This window comes from Rana temporaria, chromosome 9 (genome assembly GCF_905171775.1).
Source record: "Rana temporaria chromosome 9, aRanTem1.1, whole genome shotgun sequence".
NCBI lineage: Eukaryota > Metazoa > Chordata > Amphibia > Anura > Ranidae > Rana > Rana temporaria.
The window spans coordinates 86,035,090-86,054,979 of NC_053497.1; the positions used below are offsets into that span (position 1 = coordinate 86,035,090).

The 19,890-nt window shown below is 43.8% G+C and overlaps 1 protein-coding gene across 2 annotated transcripts in view; it reads left to right on the plus strand.

The window, feature by feature from the left end:
- Window positions 1–19,890, plus strand: part of LOC120913694 — an 88,729-nt gene that overhangs the window by 54,013 nt on the left and 14,826 nt on the right. For both annotated transcript variants that reach the window (XM_040323840.1, XM_040323841.1), the window contains exons 9-16: window positions 165–263; window positions 2,634–2,759; window positions 4,327–4,431; window positions 9,565–9,681; window positions 10,281–10,419; window positions 10,544–10,680; window positions 12,485–12,665; window positions 16,038–16,074. In XM_040323840.1, coding sequence (XP_040179774.1) covers window positions 165–263; window positions 2,634–2,759; window positions 4,327–4,431; window positions 9,565–9,681; window positions 10,281–10,419; window positions 10,544–10,680; window positions 12,485–12,665; window positions 16,038–16,074 — 941 coding nt within the window. The remainder of the gene's footprint in view (window positions 1–164; window positions 264–2,633; window positions 2,760–4,326; window positions 4,432–9,564; window positions 9,682–10,280; window positions 10,420–10,543; window positions 10,681–12,484; window positions 12,666–16,037; window positions 16,075–19,890) is intronic.

Consider the following 19,890-nt stretch of genomic DNA (forward strand, 5'->3'; position numbering starts at 1 on the left):
GGCTGATCACAATGGTTTTTCCTGCAACAATTCAGGTACTACCTTCCCTCCTTGTCATTCTGATTGTGCCCACATGACCCACTGTTTTCTTATGTCTATGGCTAGCTTTAAAACAAATGCACTTCCCAGTGTAATGTGTGTGTATTTATTTTTTTATTATTAAGGAGCTCTGTGAAAGTGGCGGAGACGATCTTCTGTCATCGATCATTGATGCTGGCCTTCAGAAATGGCTACAAGAAAATTGGACTGCAAAAATCTATGAGGTATTGTAGGTGTATGTGTTGTTTTTACTTGGCTCCATTAGCATCTAAATGTCCGTCATTAGGACCTGAAAATTATAAATTGGAAAGTATAGAAAATATAATCTGTTGATACAGGAGTACAGTATGGCCCGGATTCACAGAGAACGGGCGCACATTACGCCGCCGTAGCGCATCTCAATGTACGCTACGCCGACGCAGCGTAGAGAGGCAAGCATGGAATTCAGGAAGCCAGTGCTCCCAAAGCTGCGTCGGCGTGGCGTAGATTTCGAAGGCGCAGGCCGGCGTAGGTGGAAGTGGGCTTGCCCCATGCAAATGAGGCGTGACCCCATGCAAATGATGGTTTGAGAGCCAGACAAATACGTTGAATGAACTGCGCATGCGTCGTGTCGTGGACGCATCCCTGTGTAAACATACATGTATTTCATCTGTTCATATAGCTGTTTGTCTGGAGTTCTGCTAAACGCCCTAAACTAAAGGTGGCCATACATGATTTCATTTTTTTAATTTAGCCATCGAGCTAAATAGAAAACAGAATAGATTCCCCCATCCACATATTCAAAGTGGATTGGGTAATCCTCCCTGCTGTGCTATTGTATTCTGACAGCGGAGAGACTCCCTCTGACAGGGTGGTTGAGCAGGAGTTGATCAATAGTTTATCCACAGTGGTCACACATGGATCGAACTTTGGCCAGTCCCTGCTGACTTGGCCAAATTGTGTTCCATGTATGGCCAGCCTAATGCCGCGTACACACGATCATTTTTCGGGTTGTAATAAACAAAGTTTTTAAGGCTCTAGAAAAAACAAAGTTTTTTTTAACGTCATCATTAAAACGGCGTTGCCTACACACGATCGTTAAAAAAAATGCTCTAGCAAAGCGCGGTGACGTACAACGGCACTATAAAGGGGAAGTTCCATTCGGATGACGCCACCCTTGGGGCTGCTTTAGCTGATTTCGTGTTAGTAAAAGACGATTCACGCTTTTCTGTCTGTTACAGCGTGATGAATGTGCTTACTCCATTACAAACGGTAGTTTTACCAGAACGAGCGCTCCCGTCCCATAACTTGCTTCTGAGCATGCGCAGGTTTTTCACGTCGTTTAAGCCCACACACGACCATTTTTTACAACCCGAAAAACTACATAGTTTAAAACGTCGTTAAAAAATGCAGCATGTTCGAATTTTTTTTTTTTTTTGTCGTTTTTCAGAACCCGAACAATTAATAAACGATCATTTTAAATGAAATTTTTTAAAAACAAGGGGCCAGATTCACAAAGAGATACGACGGTGTATCTACAGATACACCATCGTATCTCTGACTTACACTGGTCCTATCTATGCGCCTGATTCATAGAATTAGATACGCATAGATAGGGCTAAGATCTGACAGTGTTACACTGTGTTACACTGTCGGATCTTTTTTTCAATTTAAAAAAGGGCGCCGGGGGCGTTCCCGCTGATTTACGATAAATAATATGTAATTTAGCGAGATACGCAAATTCACGAACGTACGCGGACCCGACAGTCTTCTTATGACGTTTCCGTAGCGGCGTACCCGTCGTATACTTACCCCTGCTTTTATCAGGCGCAGCCAATGTTAAGTATAGCCGGCGTTCCCGCGTCGAATTTGAATTTTCTAACGTCGTTTGCGTACGCCGATTCACAAACACGCGCGTCGCAAGTCACGCTCACGTCGAAACCACTGACGTCCTAGTGACGTCAGTGGGAGCAATGCACGCCGGGAAATTCCCCGGACGGCGCATGCGCATTTAAATCGGCGCGGGAACGCGCCTGATTTAAATAGTACACTCCCCCTAGCCGCGGAATTTGAATTCCGCCGGGGGATTTAGGATCCGCCGTCGCAAGTTTGGAGGTAAGTGGTTTGTGAATTAGCCACTTGCCTCTTAAACTTACGGGAGCGGATCTTAAATCACGTAGATCGAGCGGATCTATAGATCCGCTGATCTACGTGAATCTGGCCCATTGTTTTTTTTCATGCCCAAAAATGATCGTGTGTACACGGCATAAGGCTAGCAGTAAACAGCTTAAAATTGAGACAGATAGCAGCCCTGCTGGCACCACCCAATGCCACAAAAGTCAATTTAAAAGCAACTCATCTGAAAATTATTGGTTTCGTCAAATCAGATGCTGTCAGTGTTCAGATATTCAGACAGCTGCAGGTCCAATATATATGAAAGGTATAAATTCAGCATAGTAGACTTCACTGACTATATTCTGTACATGTCTGGCTGGTATGTTATTGCTCTTTTCTCGCCACAACATTTGAGAGTTTGGGTTTAATGAAAGTGCAAAATGCATATTAGTATATTTCTTCTAAGAAGATAATTCATTTATGTAACTTTATCTTTTCAGAGTCCAACACAAGACAGGAATATATACAAGATCGGTGTATATGAAGAGGGTTCCTTAAATGCAAATCTGTGGATTACAGAAAGAAGTGTGGAAGACTTCAGGCAGATCTATAGCATCATATGTAGGGTAAGCGTTAAACTGTTAAAGGATAAGTTCACCTTTTTTTTCAGCTCCACTATGTACCAATATAGCATTAATGCACTTATTTTGCAAAAATAAAACAGCTTTCCATGTATTCTACACAGGATTGAATCACTCTCTTCATAGCTGTTTAAACACACTGCTCGATTACTTCTGCTGATCTCATTAGTACACACTCTGCATCATCTACCCTCAGCTGGTCAACTCCTTCCTGTGTAATGACCTAATGTGTGTCCAGGAAGTGAGGCAGAAGTAATAGATAAGAGTGTTTTAACTACTTTCCGCCCGGCCTATAGCAGAATGGCGGCCGGGGAATGGTTTGGTTATCCTGACTGGGCCTCATATGACGTCCAGCAGGATAACAAGCCAGTGCAGCGATTGCTGGTGTGGTGTGTCAGTCTGACACACTGGCATCTATGATCTTGGTAAAGAGCCTCTGACGTAAGCTCTTTACCACGTGATCAGCTGTTTCCAAGCACAGCTGATTACAGTGTAAATGGGAAGAACCGTTTATCGGCTTTTCCTCCATTGGCAATGACAGACGCAAGTAGAGGAGAGCCGATCGGCTGCTCTCCTGATGGGGGGGGGGGTGTGCTGATTGATTATCAGTGCACCCCCCCCCCCAGGATACCCATCCAGAATCACAAGGGATGCCCACCCAGGACCACCAGGGATGCCAATCAATGCCCAATAGGGATGGTACTCAGCGCCCATCAGTGATGCCTGTCAGTGCCTCCTGTTCAGTGCTGCCTAACAGTGCCATCTATTAGTGCCACGTATCAATGCCACCTATCAATGCCACCTATCAGTGCCCAGTGCCACCTATCGATGCTTATCAGTGCTGCCTATCAGTGTTTATCAGTGCTGCATACAAGTGCCTCATCATGAGTACCCATCAGTGCCGCCTCATCAGTGCCAATCAATACTGCCTAATCAGTGCACCCTCACCAGTGCCCATTAGTGGAGAAAACTTACATATTTACAAAGTTTTTTTTAACAGAAACAAAGAAACATTTTTTTCTAAAAATGTTTGGGGTTTTTATTTTTTGCACTACAAATAAAAAAATACCAGAGGTGATCAAATACCACCAAAATAAAGTTTTATTATGGGGAAAAAAATTATAAAAATGTCATTTAGGTACAGTGTACAGGGACCGCGCAATTGTCATTCAAAATGCAACAGCGCTGAAAGCTGAAAATCAGTCTGGGCAGGAAGGGGGGAAGTGTCCTGTATTGAAGTGGTTAAAAAGATTTGAAGAGAGTGAAGTAAGCCTGTGTAGAATAAATGGAAAGCTGTTTTATTTTTGAAAAATAAGTACATTAATGCTATATTGGTACATAGGGGAGCTTAAATTTAGAAAAAAAAAAAAAAGAGGTGAACTTAGCCTATAAACTCTGCTTAGTGACATATTGGCATGTTAGAACACTGTGGCTTTGTTTCTTTGGCATCCATTGCCACCCTATATACCCATATATTCATATCATTAGAATTATAGTATAAACACACAGTAGTCAAAGAGAAATTTTAACAAAAGGTTCTGTTCTGTTTCAGGATTATCAAGATTTAAACATATTTCCATACTTAGAAGGATCAGAAATAGAGGAAGACAGACATTTTTTTCAAGCCATTGGAATCGACCCGGATACGTTTATACATGTAAGAAATATAGACTCTGCCTTTGCTAAATGTGATCATACAGTCTGAGATCGCATAATAGCTGTCAGCATGCACTTGAGTCTGTTAGTCTGGGGAAAAAAACTAAAAAAATTCATCAAAAAAAGCAACTTGGGCGAGGGGGAAGCTTTGTCTTCTCCAGCTTCTCTGTGTGCACATCCAGTAACTTCCAGTTGCAACACAATACAGTAAAACTTTGGTTTAAGAGCATAATTTGTTCCAGAAACATGCTTGTAATCCAAAGCACTTGTATATCAAAGCATTTTTTTTACAGAGTATAAAAGAGAAGAGAGGCGCCTCTAAGTGTAGCAATAAGTTGCTAAATATTGTACCTTCATTAAATGTAACCATATTGCTACACTTGGGGGCGCCTTCCTTCTCTTTTCTACTCAGTTGTGACATGACGCTACTCTTATATCAAGACATCGCTTGCATATCAAGGCAGAATTTATTAAAACATTTTGCTTGTCTTGCAAAACACTCTCAAACCAAGTTACTCTCAAACCAAGGTTTTATGGAATAGCAAAACACAGCAGTCAATAGACCAAAAGTGAAAATATTGAATATTTGAATAAGCATCTATTGAGTTATTATTCTAACATTTACATAAAAGTAACATTTTGGTAAACATTGTGCTACTGTCAGCGTGGCTGAGGGTGACCTAATGTTTCACATGTGTAAAGGGGAAAAGAGTGCCACCTGCTGGCTAGATAAATGTATACATAGTAATATACAATATTTATGTATTTATTATGTATTTATTATTTAACATAACAGATTTAACTATAAAAAATATATATAGTATACTATTGGCCAATGGCCTTAATAGAACAATGTAAAAAACCTTTTATGCATTCTGTGTAACTCTTAACCACTGTTTTAATACAGCACAGGGTCAGAGGCTATTTGTCGCAGTGCCGTTTTAAAACAGCTCGGGAAATCTGCAGCTCCTGCTGGTTCCAACCAGCATGTGGGCTGGAACTTCCAGCTGTTATAGACAACTGGCGTCCAAGAGCTCCAGGCTATGAATCTTGTCAGGCCGCGGCTGAAGCTCCCAAAGGGCCACCAACATATATTGGTATGAAGAACAAGTACCCCCCCCATAGTAGGTACTAGGGACTTTGAAGGCAACAGAAGAGAAAGAATATGAAAAAATAACAAATTTTATTAGTAAAATATAAAATGATTCAGGTGAAAACATCAACATAAATAGAACATGTAAAAACAGAGTACAAAATTTGATTGTAGGTGTCTGGTAATATGTGTTTCAGGACAACTGTAAGGTCCCTTCATAAGGGGAGTTCAAAGCAAGGTATGACTACCATAACACATTCTAAAAACAAGACAAAAAAGAAAAGAAACATAATAAAAGACAACAATTGCACATGACAGTCATGAACAGGGGCAGAGAAAAGGGAGTATCGTTGAGGCCAGACTTTTCCTAACTTTAAGTCTCTGATGAAGGGACCTTACAGTTGTCCTGAAACGCATCGGGCTGAACATCAACTAATACCAGACATCTACGATCAAATTTTGTATTCTGTTTTTACATGTTCTATTTATGGTGATGTTTGCACCTGAATAATTTTATATTTTACTAATAAAATGTTATTTTTTCATATTCTTTCTCTTCTGTTGCCATCAAAGTCCCTTGTACCTACTATGGGGGCTACTCAAGCTTCATAAACTTATATTGGGATTGGCAACTCCTTTGGGTCCCAGTGGTGGATTTATATACAAACATATATTGGTAGATCTTAAAGGGGTTGTAAAGGTACAATTTGTTTTCCTAAATAGCTTCCTTTACCTACTTCATCCTTCGATTTTGCTTTTAAATGTCCTTATTTCTTCTGAGAAATCCTCACTCCATGTTCTTATGTCTGTAACTCCACACAATAATGCAAGGCTTTCTCCCTGGTGTGGAGTGATGCTCGCCCCCCTCCCTTGGACTACAGGAGAATCAGGACGCCCACTAACACTACCGAGCTAACCCCTTACAGCAGGTAGCATATACTTGAGAGAGGCAACTGTAGATTAAATGGTTTAAGAGTGTATGTCCCTTTAAGATCTTCCACAACTGTTACATGAAAGCACAATAAGTAATCCCAAGCAGCACGTTAGTATTAACTAGAGCCAGATTCAAATACAGTACTTAGAAAAAGCTATATGTGAACAGGGTAATTCTAGAGCAATAAATGTAACGTAGTACTGGTACTTACCCCTTTGCAGAGCATGAGATTCTTCAGTAAGCAGAGTATTGTGGCAGCAATGGGATTCTGTAATGGAGGGTCTCCTGGTGGAGGATATCTTATGGTGTCGCCAGCAACTTCAGTAAGGATTAAGTTGTAGCTTAGTGATGGCATGGATCCGGGCTGCGATGGTATTCAGTTGAGGGGATATTGCCAGTAGTTTAGTTGTAGCGTGGTCCGGCTACGGGCGACAATAATAGAACAGCGTGTAGTAACTGCTCTGTGCTGTTTATAGCAGCAAAGCATGTGTGACAAATAGAGCGTTGATTACGCTTGGCACATGCGGCGCTGGGCGTTGATGTCAGTGCGCGGTCCCCATATGCGTTCCAGCGTGGAACACAATATGGCGATGAGCGCCGCTTACAGTCAGGCAGCATTGCACTGTGGGAACTGTAGTCCAGAGGAGAGAGACTCTACTGTAGCTTCTGAGCTGAATCTCCCAGAGGGAGATTGCTAGGAGGAGGGCAAAGAGCTGCTTTTTCTCAGGCTGTAGAGGACACAGCTTTCTATTGCCATTAGGGAGCCTGGAAAGTGCACATCGCTGTCCAGTGTGCACCACCACTGCAGCGTCATGGCGACCTGAGAAGAATTGAGAGTGCTGAGTTCAGGGTGCAGACAGCTAGAGTCATCTGGGTGCAGAGCAGTCAGTGGACTAATCGCTGTCTGTGTGACCTGATGGTGAGATACAATATTGCTGAGACTAGTGAGCTGCTGCTGTGGGGATTTACTGTCTGCTGCTAGAAAGACTGAACCATTGAGTACTGACAATACAGCTATCTAGTAACCTTACTGGTGCCTGCAGGCTTAACTAGGACTATTCTCACATGTACCAACAGTACAACTGGGCCTTAGTTCTAGATATCTGAAGAATTAGGACTAAAGATTGCCACTTTACAGCTGATACAGTGCAGTCTAGAATAGTTATAGTATTATCATTCACATTTCAGATAATGCTTATATGTTCTCTTCATTGCTGACTTTGCTGATTCATGAGTTAATCCCAGTTTAGTGGTACAAAACTCTAGTCTTAATTACCTTGGTATAGTGATTATGCTGTCCAGCAATCTGTGTCTCAACCTACCTTCTGTGTGTTTATTTATACTCAAACCACCATTTATTCTAACCAGTACCAATACATTGAGGCCAGGTTCACACCTATGCGAATTGAGTGCGGCTTAAACCGCATCCAATACGCAGAGCATTTCTAAATACATTGTTTTCAATGAGGCTGGTTCACATATGTGCGATGGATTCGCACTGCGCATTGCAGTAAAACCGTGTGCGTCTTTTAGGCATTGCGGTGCGGCTCAGGTGCGAATTCAAGCCCATTATCTTGTATGGGTACGCAGCTGATTCGCAGATGTGTTCAGTTCTCTTCAGAAATTTCTCTCATTCAGCTCAATACACTTCTCCCCCACTCTCCTCTCACCTGTTACTTCTCCCAGGTCTCCAAATTCGCATCTAAAATGTTGCTAATCTGCTGAACACTTCTCTTATCTCTCTGCAGAGATAAGAGAGCTGAAATTCGCACCGCACTAGTGTGATTCAGGCCTTAGTTAATTTACCTCTAAATGGTCTTGTGTCTATTTCCTGGTGCTAATTCACAGCCAAGTTAAAGGTAACTATTCTCGTGTTCTTATAAGGGCATGCAGTACCTTTCACTTAACCAGGTGTGTCAGGGGGCCTGAGGTTGTTCTTTGAGTCAATGCGCAGAACAGAGAACCCAAATTACAAAGCGGCTTCTGCAGGGGTAGCACTACAGAGAGATACCAACCAGGCCACAAATAGAAAGAAACTGACAGACATTCTAACACTTTACCACCCTTCAAAGTAAAGGTATTACATTTGTCGGTATCCCTTTTGTGAAAATCTCAAGTCTCACCTATCTTCCTTGTAAAAGCTAGCACAAAGTTAGACCAACCTGATAAATAATATTAAAAAGTGCAGGGCTTAAAAAAAAAATTAAAAGTCATATAATAAATATTAAATAAATATGGAAAAGCATATGTTAATATAAATTAATAAACACCATAAATGTGATCATGTAGTGTCCATAGGAAAACTCCAAACCAGAAAGTCCACAGAATATAAAATTAATTTGGCAATTGATGAAAAGTCCTCTAGTAGTGACACTTCCCGGTGCAACAGTGGGAAAACATAATGTGACTTGAATGCTCTTCCTTCAGCAATATGCACTCACCAGAACTCTATTGATAAACAGCATTGAGCATCATTCCAATTAAACGGAGTCTCCAGCAATCAATCAATCAATCTTCCATATATACAGCGCTCAGCCAGGGGGAGTTCTAATCTAAGACACTCACCACGCAGAGTCTGAGAGGTAATATATGGTGTAGTATATTTATTTCATGGTTTGTATATAAATACAGCTTTTTTTAAAGAATCCATCTGGTGTACACCAAACCAGAGTAAACACGGCCAGTCTTACAGTGATGGCAGCCAATTAAGAACCCAGAAGTGGCAGGGTGACGTCAGCACGTAAGGCCCATTCCAACGTGTTTCGTGTGCATGCATGTCTTTAGGGGATACACCTATCTGTCTTGACCTGGGCCAAAAAGTAAAAGTTAATCTTCACAAAGGGTTCTAACCCATCCTTATGCTATCAAATACAAAAAAAAAACTTTTTCCTAGTATTCCATTTTATAACCTCTGATACTGCGAGAGTTGTCATTAGTCCTTATTGTACAGACTTTTGGCAAGAAGAGGTGCTACAATGCCAATACTTGTCAGAAATGGTAATTTATTTTACTTAATATAAACCATACATGTGATTCTTGTGGCCTTGAAAATGTTATTGTTTTATGGTAGGGTAGTTGTTATAAATTGACCTATATTTATTTTTCAGAAACTGTTGGAACTTATCAAACTCTATCAAAAATCAGAGCCTATTTTTTTCTTTTCCCCTTTTAATTATGAAGAGAAAGGAACAGAACTGTTTAGTAGAGCCTTCTCCGACAATGATGTAAGTAATTTATATTGTGTGTTATAACTGCACATAAACTTTTTTTTTTATTATTTTGTTTGGTATCCTGTTATGCTGAATACTTTTTTTTTAAGGGAGGATAATAATCCCTGTAAGTTTTTATTTTTTTATATTTTACCATCTGTGTCTCATTAGGGAGATTTCCCTTTACTTCCTGTCCCATAGCCAAATCAGGAAGTGAAAGGAAATCACTGCAAATAATGGGAATCCCTTGGGGCCCCCCCAGATCACAAGAACTAGTGTCCCCATTGGAAGATTTCCTTTCTATTACTTTTCTAGGGACAACTCAAAATGTGGGTTTTTCTTTTACATTCACTTTCAATAATGATGGTAAACAGGACAAATAGAGAGGGTGAATCTCCCTAACAGGGACAAAGACAGCAATAAAAACCTAATAGGTGTTCTAAAATCTATCTCCACTCTATACAAAGCTAGAAGAAAAAAGTTTTCCCTTTTAGTTATATTTTAACGTTGATGATAATTTAGGTAGTGTAAATGAATGTTAGTAAATGAAGTTAGTACACCGTCTTCATGATATAAGTTTGTTTATAATTGACCAATAAATTCAATGACTATAGCTGTCACCGGAGGACAATTTAGCTGTTAAATCTGAGACCGAAGATACATTTCATGAAAGCACTGATGATCCCGAAGGCTGTTATGAAAGTGATGGCTTCAAAGCGTTCCAGTGGAAAAAGAAGGCAAAGAACAAGAAATGTATGTATTTCACAGCTAATGGTTGCATTACAAGTAATCACATAACAAATGACAAGAATACTTGAGGTTTCTTATGTATGAAAAAATTTAAATTCCTTTACTTCTCTTCATATTTCTTGGTTAGCCAAAGATGGTTCTGGCAATGAGCTAGAAGACACATCTGCCATTTTATTCAGCAGTGAGGACCATGCCCTACCTATGCTGGAGAGGGAGGACACTGTCCATCACAATACTGACAGGAAGAAACAAGGATTTAATAAGGTATGTACTGGATGTTTTCTTATTAACTACAGGGAGGAAGGGGGGTTGTGTTAGAGGATGTGGCTAAACTGGAGCTGGGCTTTAATACCAAGTTTCAGCTTGTTCCTTTATTGCTCTATTTGGGAAATGCATTTATAAAGTATGGTGTATGGTATTGCACTCTGTACTTTTGGGCTTTCTTTTAAATGGCCTGGAACAAAAACAGTTACTGTGATTGTATATTTTACATACAAGGGTATTAAAAAAATGCCAAACAATCAACATTGCATATTACAAGTTTTATTTCATAATTAAATCGCACAGCATATAGGCACCCAGGGGTAACCCTTAGCACTTTACCAATCCCCAGAGTAGGTGTCCCCATGGTCTCCTCATTTCTATCCTGTACCAATGATACAGATTAGGGTTGTCCCGATACCGATACCAGTATCGGTATCGGGACCGATACCGAGTACTTGCGCTAGTACTCGTACTCGCGCAAATACTCCCGATACCAAAATAGAATACTTTTTTTTTTTTTTTTTGTGACATCGAGCGGTGCATAGAGGCAGGGCCGGATTAACCGTGGGGCTGATGGAGCTGCAGCTCCAGGCCCCCATCATAATATAGGCCCAAACTTAATTCTCTCACCAGGGTCCGGTGGCCGGCCGACGACCGCTATATAATAAATCCACACGTCCAGGCAGCTGCAGCCTGCATTATGATATAGGCCCAATTGACGCAGTGAACAACATTTAATCACGGGCCGTGGGCCGCTGCTATGATTCACAGCAGAGCCGCGGCTATCCACAACAACACAGCCTCTTGTAGCGCGGGCGGTGCCAGTGCGCCGAGGCTGAGCGTGCTCCTCCCCTTCAGTACTGTACTGAACACAGACACTGACTGTAGGCGGAGCTTGACGTCCCCCGGCGGCGTGCGTGACGTCATCCAGAGGCCGTCCTAGGAGTCTCCATTGCCTTGCGAAAGGACCGCACCGCACGATCGAAAAAGTACAGTAAAAAGCAAGTAAGCCATGAGCGCTGGGGAAGTCACTGTCATACAGATGAGATAATGTTTAATTGTGCAGAAGAAGTGTGGGTACAGTACTGGCTGCAACGAACCTGAAGTGGTTAACTTTTTTTTTGGGGGGGGGGGTGCTATATCAGTGCAGGGAGGCAGCTTATTAGTGCATCTCATCAGTGCCACATTTATGAGTGCCATCCAATCAATGCCAGTGCCACCTATCAGTGCCATCCATTTATGAGTGCCATCCAATCAATGCCAGTGCCACCTATCAGTGCCATTGGATGGCACTGATAGGTGGCACTGGCATTGATTGAATGGCACTCATAAATGGATGGCACTGATACTGTAGGTGGCACTGGCATTGATTGGGTGGCACTGATGAGATGCACTAATAAGCTGCCTCCCTGCACTGATCTGCACTGATAGGTGGCACTGGCTAGCTGCACTTTTGGGCACTGGCACCGATGAGCTGCACTGACAGTGATCACTCCTTCAATGATATGTAGTTTTCCAGTACCGTATGCTAAAAAACAGCCCCACACCATGATGTACCAGTTCTTCATAATTCTAAAGAAAATTTCCTTAGTCTGTATTGTGGTTTGAAAACAGTCACATGACATTTAAAAAAAGTATTGGTAATCGGTATCGGCGACTACTTGAAAAAAAGTATCGGAACTTGTACTCGGTCCTAAAAAAGTGGTATCGGGACAACCCTAATACAGATAAAGCTGTCATCTTACCTATTTGTAAGCTGTTTGTACGGGTGCTGACATAATGATCTTGAATTTATTATATACAGGTAACACAAGGTGACTCTACAAAATCCAGTACAGATCCCTTAAGTGTTCCCGCAGATGAACCGAGTACGAATTCATCAAAAGCGATTCCATATTTAGAGGAAGAGAAAAATAAACAAAGAAAGAAGCTAGAAGAGGAGTTCCTGGATGCTCTTTATTGCTTAGCTGATGAGTTATTTGCAGGTACATTATCTTTATTACAGGACAGGTAATGCAATTGGCAAGATGTCTCTCACCCCAACCCCCTGCCTTAGGTGCCATCTGAGCTGTGAATGCTGGAAAACAGTGTAGAGAATGTAGAGCACAATTTGCATATTGCCACAGTTCTACACAGCACATAATTACGAATTGCTTGCCATCTGCAGTGTGGAAAGCCTATGCCTAGTGCATCTGGTACTCCATCATTCCCACTAATTCAACTGACTTACAAATTAGTTGCATACTAGGAGCAGGGCAGGGGCGTACCTAGAGCATTTGGCACCCGGGGCGGATCCAATATCTGGCACCCCCCCACGTTAAAATGTAAAAACACCCCACTGTGCCTGCATACCTCTGCATCCTTCAATATCTTTTTGTTACTACTGTGTACCCCTCTCCACAACTGCACCTCTGGATCACTTTACATTGCACAGCACCCTGCATCACTGGGCCCCTTTACATTAAACAGCCCCCTGCATCACTGGACCCCTTTACGTTACACAACCCCCTGCATCACTGGACCCCTCTAAAATTACACAGTACCCTGCATCACTGGACCCCTTTAAAATTACACAGCACCCTGTATCACTGGACCCATTTACATCTCACAGCCCCCTTCACCTCTGGACCCTTTTACATTACACAGCACCCTGCACCTCTGGACCTCTTTACATTACACAGCCCCCTGCATCACTGGACCCCTTCAAAATTACACAGTACCCTGCATCACTGCACCCCTTTACATTACACAGCACCCTGCATCACTGGACCCCTTTACATCTCATAGCCCCCTGCACCTCTGGACCCTTTTACATTACACAGCCCCCTGCACCACTGGACCCCTTTACATCACATAGCCCCCTGCACCTCTGGACCCCTTTACATTACACAGCACCCTGCATCACTGGACCCCTTTACATCTCACAGCCCCCTTCACCTCTGGACCCTTTTACATTACACAGCACCCTGCACCTCTGGGCCCCTTTACATTACACAGCACCCTGCACCTCTTTACATTACACAGCCCCTGCACCACTGGACCCCTTTACATCACATAGCCCCCTGCACCTCTGGACCCCTTTACATTACACAGCACCCTGCACCTCTGGACCCCTTTACATTACACAGCCGTCTGCACCTCTGCACCCCTTTACATCACATAGCCCCCTGCACCTCTGGACCCTTTTACACTACACAGCCCTCTGCACCCCTTTACATTACACAGCACCCTGCATCACTGCACCCATTTTACATTACACAGCCACCTGCACCTCTGGACCCCTGCATGTTACACAGACCCCCCCTCAGTGCAGACACCCCCCCTCAGTGCAGACACCCCCCCTCAGTGCAGACACCCCCCCCTCAGTGCAAACCCCCTCGGTGCAACCCCCCAGTGCAAACACCCCCAGTGCAAACACCCCCCCCTTAGTACAAACCCCCCCCCCCCCTCAGTGCAAACCCCCCTTAGTGAAACCCCCCTCAGTGCAAACACCCCCTTAGTACATCCCCCCCACCCCTTCAGTGAAATCCCCCCAGGTGAAAACACCCCCCCTCCCCATTCAGTACCTCAGATTATCGCAGGCAGCGCCACGGTACATGGACAGAAGGTCCCCTCGGCTCCTCCCCCTCTGTACACACAAACAGAGAGGAGGGGGCTGTGCCTGTGTGCCGACTGCCGACCACCGCTAAGAGCCCGTGGCTGTGAGAGGAGGGGATGGATGGTGCTGCGGTGTCACCCCGCAACCCCCCCTCCTCTTGTACCGCGGCGTTCGGCGCTCCGATTCCGCGGCGCTCATCGCTGCAGTCGCGGGGGGGAGCCGCCCCCCACATGTCAGCTAAAAAAAAAAATTATTTTTTTATAAATCGGGATGGTGTCACCCCTCTAGCGGGTGTCACCTGGGGCGGACCGCACCCCCCTAGCAACACCTCTGGAGCAGGGACTATTCCTTTTCTCTGTGTAAAAGGTAACAAAACAACTATAGAGAATTATTTTTTTTTTATCTTGGCATACAATGACAATTATGTTTTTGCAACGATAACACTCATTATTGTTGGTAAATACTGCAATGCTTTCGTGGCATGGCACAGATCCGTGTACATTCAGCCGCCTGACGTGTCGCGTCCCATTCAATGCAATGGAACCGTTCTAATAGGAGCGACTCCTGTACGACTTCGGGGGTGGCTCGGGGCGACCTGCATTGACTGCTATACAGAAGTCTGTTTGCAAATTGCCTCTGAAGTCGTCCTCAGGATGACTTGCAGAGTCGCCCCCGAAGTCGTGCCGCTGCTGTGTGAACCGACTCTAACGCTCACAGGCAGGGAGAAGCAGGTATGACAGAAGAGACCAATGTCATAAAGATTCCATCTGTCAGCATTTTTTTGATTAATTTCCACTTTAAATTTACAGTAATTTACCAGTAACCATGTCCTTGATTTCTAGCATCACTTAAAAATATTAGGCTGTTTCAGGCAGTCAGAGGCACTCAGCCACTGGAAGATCTACCTGTGAATGAAACCCGATCCTTTAGTCTTCTAAGAACAAGTGAGGAAGGTCAAAGTACCACACAAATAATGTCACTATCTCTGGTACACCTATAACCTATTTAAGGAAGGGCTGATATCTTAACATGAGCAAATCACTGCCAATCTATGAGCAGCCTATATATAAAGCAGGCCATACACGGTCGAATTTCGAACAAATTTTTTTTTCAAAATCAGAAAGTTCTGGTTTTTTTTGATCCGATGGTGCCGCCATCGATTTTCAAAATTCGGCTGACCAAACCTTCAATTTCACCTCATGTTGCTACAGAAAACAATTTTCGTGGGCGGGAATCTTCTTTTCTTTCCGGGAATTTTCTTTTCTTGCACTCATGTGCATTCCTTTTTCTATTACATTTCTCGCACGATTTTCCCATCATTGATTAGAAAATCATATGTTTTTCAAAAAATTTCCAACATGTCCGATTCCTCAAATTTGATTGCCGCACGAAAATCAGCTGTTGCTGCAGCCCGCTAATGGTGCGAAATATGTACGAAAATTCTTTCGAAATTTGAACCGTGTATGGCCGGCATAAGACAGCAAAAGTGATCCGATCAGGTTTACTCTGTGTCACAAACTATATGTAGAGAAGGAGCATAACCCGCTCAGTAGTATGTGACCTGTATGGCCTGATCTCATGAGAAGCTTGAATAGATTATATTACATGCAAACATTAAGCCCCGTATGCCCATTATGAGAATGACATGATTACTCAACACATCACAAGTGTCAGACTATTTGAAGCCACATGTTAATATTTTTCTTGTACATACCTTTTGTAGAAAAAAGTGACAATGAAATATTATCTTATATTACAGGTGGTAAATTTATAATCCGATTCATTCGGCATACTGGGTAAGTAGGAACTTGACAAAAATGTCCTTTTGACCACAAGCATTAAAACACTGCAGAATAATGCACACCTAGTTTTCAATCCATTGGTCAGATTTGGACATTACTACATATGACAAAAATCTGCTGCAGTGTCTAATAGGGTTGTCCTGATACCTAGTATCGGGACCGATACCGAGCATTTGCCCGAGTACTTGTACTCGGGCAAATGCTCCGATGCTTCACCCGATACCTGGACAGTCAGGGTGATCAGTGCGGTGGGGGAGTTACAAGCACCAATCACCGCTGACTGTCCTTGTATCCTCCTCCATTCCGCTGCTGTACCCCTCCATATCCCCCTCCGTGCTGCTGCCGTGTCCCCCTCCATGCTGCCGCCATGTCCCCCCATGCTGCCGTCATGTCCCCCTCCGTCCTGCTGCTGTGTCCTCCATCCGTGCTGCTGCCGTGTCCCCCCATGCTGCCGTCATGTCCCCCTCCGTCCTGCTGCTGTGTCCTCCCTCCGTGCTGCTGCCGTGTCCCCCCATGCTGCTGCCGTGTCCCCCTCTGTCCTGCTGCTGTGTCCTCCCGCCGTGTCCCCCCTCCGTTCCCCTCCTCCACCCACTCGATCTGTCAGGATCCCACCTTTTCCGAATGTACAGAGTCAGTGATCACTGAATCTGTCCATTCATATAACTGAAACATTGTAACCTGTTTACAATGTTTCAGTTTATGAATGGAGAGAAGCCGCTGTCTTCTCTCCTTTCATTTTCAGCGCAGCTGAGGCTGATGAGAAAGGGACTGGGGAATCTGTGTCCCAAGTCCCTTTCCCTGTTTTAGAGGGGAGATGTCAGAGATGTTAAGACCCCTGATATCTCACCAAAGCCCCCCAACAGGGCTGATAAAAATAAAATAAAAAAGGAATTGCAATAAATAATAAAAAAATGAATTGTAAAAAATAAAAAAATAAATAAAAAACACACTAACACTGTCCATCCACCCCCCTTAAAAAAATAAAGCATTGTAAAAAAAAAAAAAATGTAAAAAAAAAATACTGACACATGTGCCACTGTCATATGAGATTTATTTAAAAAAAGTATCGGTAATCGGTATCGGCGAGTACTTGATAAAAAGTATCGGTACTTGTACTCGGCCCTAAAAAAGTGGTATCGGGACAACTCTAGTGTCTAATATCAGCACTGATCAGGAGATAGGGTGGACTTATAGCCTGACGCTTCTGCTCTATTGTAGCAAAAGAATGAAAGTTAATAATAAAAAATCCAGCCATTGTGAAAGGTAAGGCCACACTATTATATAACATCAAGAGTAAAGATTCAGATTATTACAGATACCAATCAGTGACTGGTTCCCTTTAAAATATGATATGAGCTAGGTCAATTATTCCTTAACTATGGGTCAGAACCCCAAGTCACAGACGTGTTTGTGATAGGTCGCCACTTGACTGTCTAGCCAAATTTGTACAAGCACAAAATCAGTGGCAAGTGATAAAACATACTGGGCCAGATCCAGAGAGAGAGAGAGAGTCTGCTTCAAATTACCCGCGTCGTATCTTTAGTTTGAATCCTCAAACCAAGATACGACGGCATCTGGGTTTGATCCGACAGGCGTACAGCTTCGTACGCCTTCGGATCGTAGATGCAATCTTTCGGCATCCGCTGGGTGGAGTTCGCGTCGTTTTCCGCGTCGGGTATGCAAATTAGCTATTTCCAGCATGGAAAAGTTATTTTTATCTTGCAGCACAAGTGAGGAGGAGCAGAGGGAATTGCAGACAAAGGGGTTGATTTACTAAAACTGGAGCGTGCATAATCTGGTACAGCTGTGAATAGAAACCAGCAGTACACTTCCACTTCCTTAGTGATCCCAGGCCAATAAAACCTCTGGGTGATTCTCTCCCGGGTTTTTTCTGCTCCAAAATGTCCCACAAGAATGTGCCCATGGGCCAGTTCCAACACCATCTTGCGGTACGGTTTAGGCATTACCAGTTGCTCAATGGTGTCCTCTATGACACTCGATATAACAGGTCTTTCAATAATGAAGTAAGGGAGGGCAACCCTCTTGTCAGGGTTAACTAACTCCCCATCTATCTTCACTACATTCTCCCGGGCTCTTAGCAATGTGGGGTCCCTCAATTGCTCAGTGATAACATTTTCTCTGTGCACCTCAAGGTCAACAAACCGTATCGGGCGCTGTTCCTATTCTGAGGTAGCCGGCTGCTCCATAGGGACTGGTGTTTCCCCTGCTAAGACTGAGAACGGAAATTCAGGAGAATTCTCAGTTAGAGGATTCTGGAGTAGATGGTTCAGGCTCAGAAGAACCACTTACTGGGGAATCTGGGCAATCCCAGAGTTCCCAGAACTTTGGGAAATCCCTTCCCACAATGGCGTCATGTGGCAGTCGGGGAACTAGACCCACTTGGTGACACAAGTTACCGAGGAAGGTTTCAAAGGAAACCGTAGTCACCGGATATTCTCGAGTGTCCCCATGTACACAGACTACAGCAATTTTCCTAGGATGTAAGGTTTTTCCCACCACTAGATCACTTTTCACTAAGGTGACCAGGCTACCTGAATCCAACAATACCACAACATCTTTACCATCTTAATATATACATTCTATATAACGGTTTCTCATTTCCCTTTACTGCAGTGCATGTGGTTGCAAAAAAGGACTGTCGTCTCTGTCAGAAAGTCACACTGCATGGGTTCATCACCCGCTGGGCAAACCGCTGCTACATGTCCCTCTTCCCAGCAACGGTAACAAATCAACCTTCTGGTCCTCTCCTGTGGGATGGGTCTTCCAGGCCGGGCTCGCCAACCACTAGCAGTGGTCCCGATAATACCTCTAGTTGTTCTTTGGTCCCTCTCTCCACCCCCATCCCTTGATGGGGGTTGTTCCTACTAGGAACACACAATGGCCCAGATTCAGGTACGACTTGCGCGGGAGCAAGTGTGATTTGCGCCGCGCAAGTACGGATTTGCTCCCAGGCAAATTTGCGGGTGACCCAGAAAGCAAGCTAAGCCTGAAATGTGCCATTTTTGCACGGAGGCAGTTTCTCTGCCCCGGCGCAATTAAGGGGCAATTTTGCTCAGGGAGCAACTTGCGCTCTCATGGTTTTCCCTCAGCAAATATGCAAATGAGGAACTGCCACTGATTCATAAACTTGCGCGTGTGAGGAGCATTTTGCTCCCAAAGCGCGCAAGCTGTTTGGCCGGGGCAAATTTGCACTTTATAAAAGCAGGGGCAAGTTAGCAACAGATGGCCACAGGTCAGCTGGAGAGCAACTACAGCACTCCTCACCGTGTGTAGGGACTACAAACAAAAAAAAAAAAAAAAACTTTGAGCATAAACTAAATATAGAAAAGCTCCTAATCTGAGCAAAAAATAAAATATCCCCCAAAAAAAAAAAATATAAGCATAATCAAAATAAATAGAAAAAGCTCATTATATGAGCAGCAAGGGATAGGTAAAAAATACAAAAAATAAAAGGAACATTTTTTTTTTTTTTGGACATCCTTGTGCCAAGGGTGCCCCGGCTCTGGCTCCTCAGTCTGCGTGGTTGAGCCTGTGGTGGGGATGGAGCCTGTGGTGGGGATGGAGCATGGGGTGGGGATGGAGGGGGGGGGGAGTAGCATCAACCCCTACTTCCTCACTCCTGGCAGGTGGTGCCTGCATGCCCTCCATGGCATTGGCCAGGCGGGTGAGCACGCTGTTGGTTTATGCCAACATCCGCATCTGCCGGGTGGTATTGGTCCTCTGCTGCCCCCGGGTTAATCTCCCCTCCTCCCGCACAGCAGCAGTGTTGGCCTCCACCGCACCTGCCAA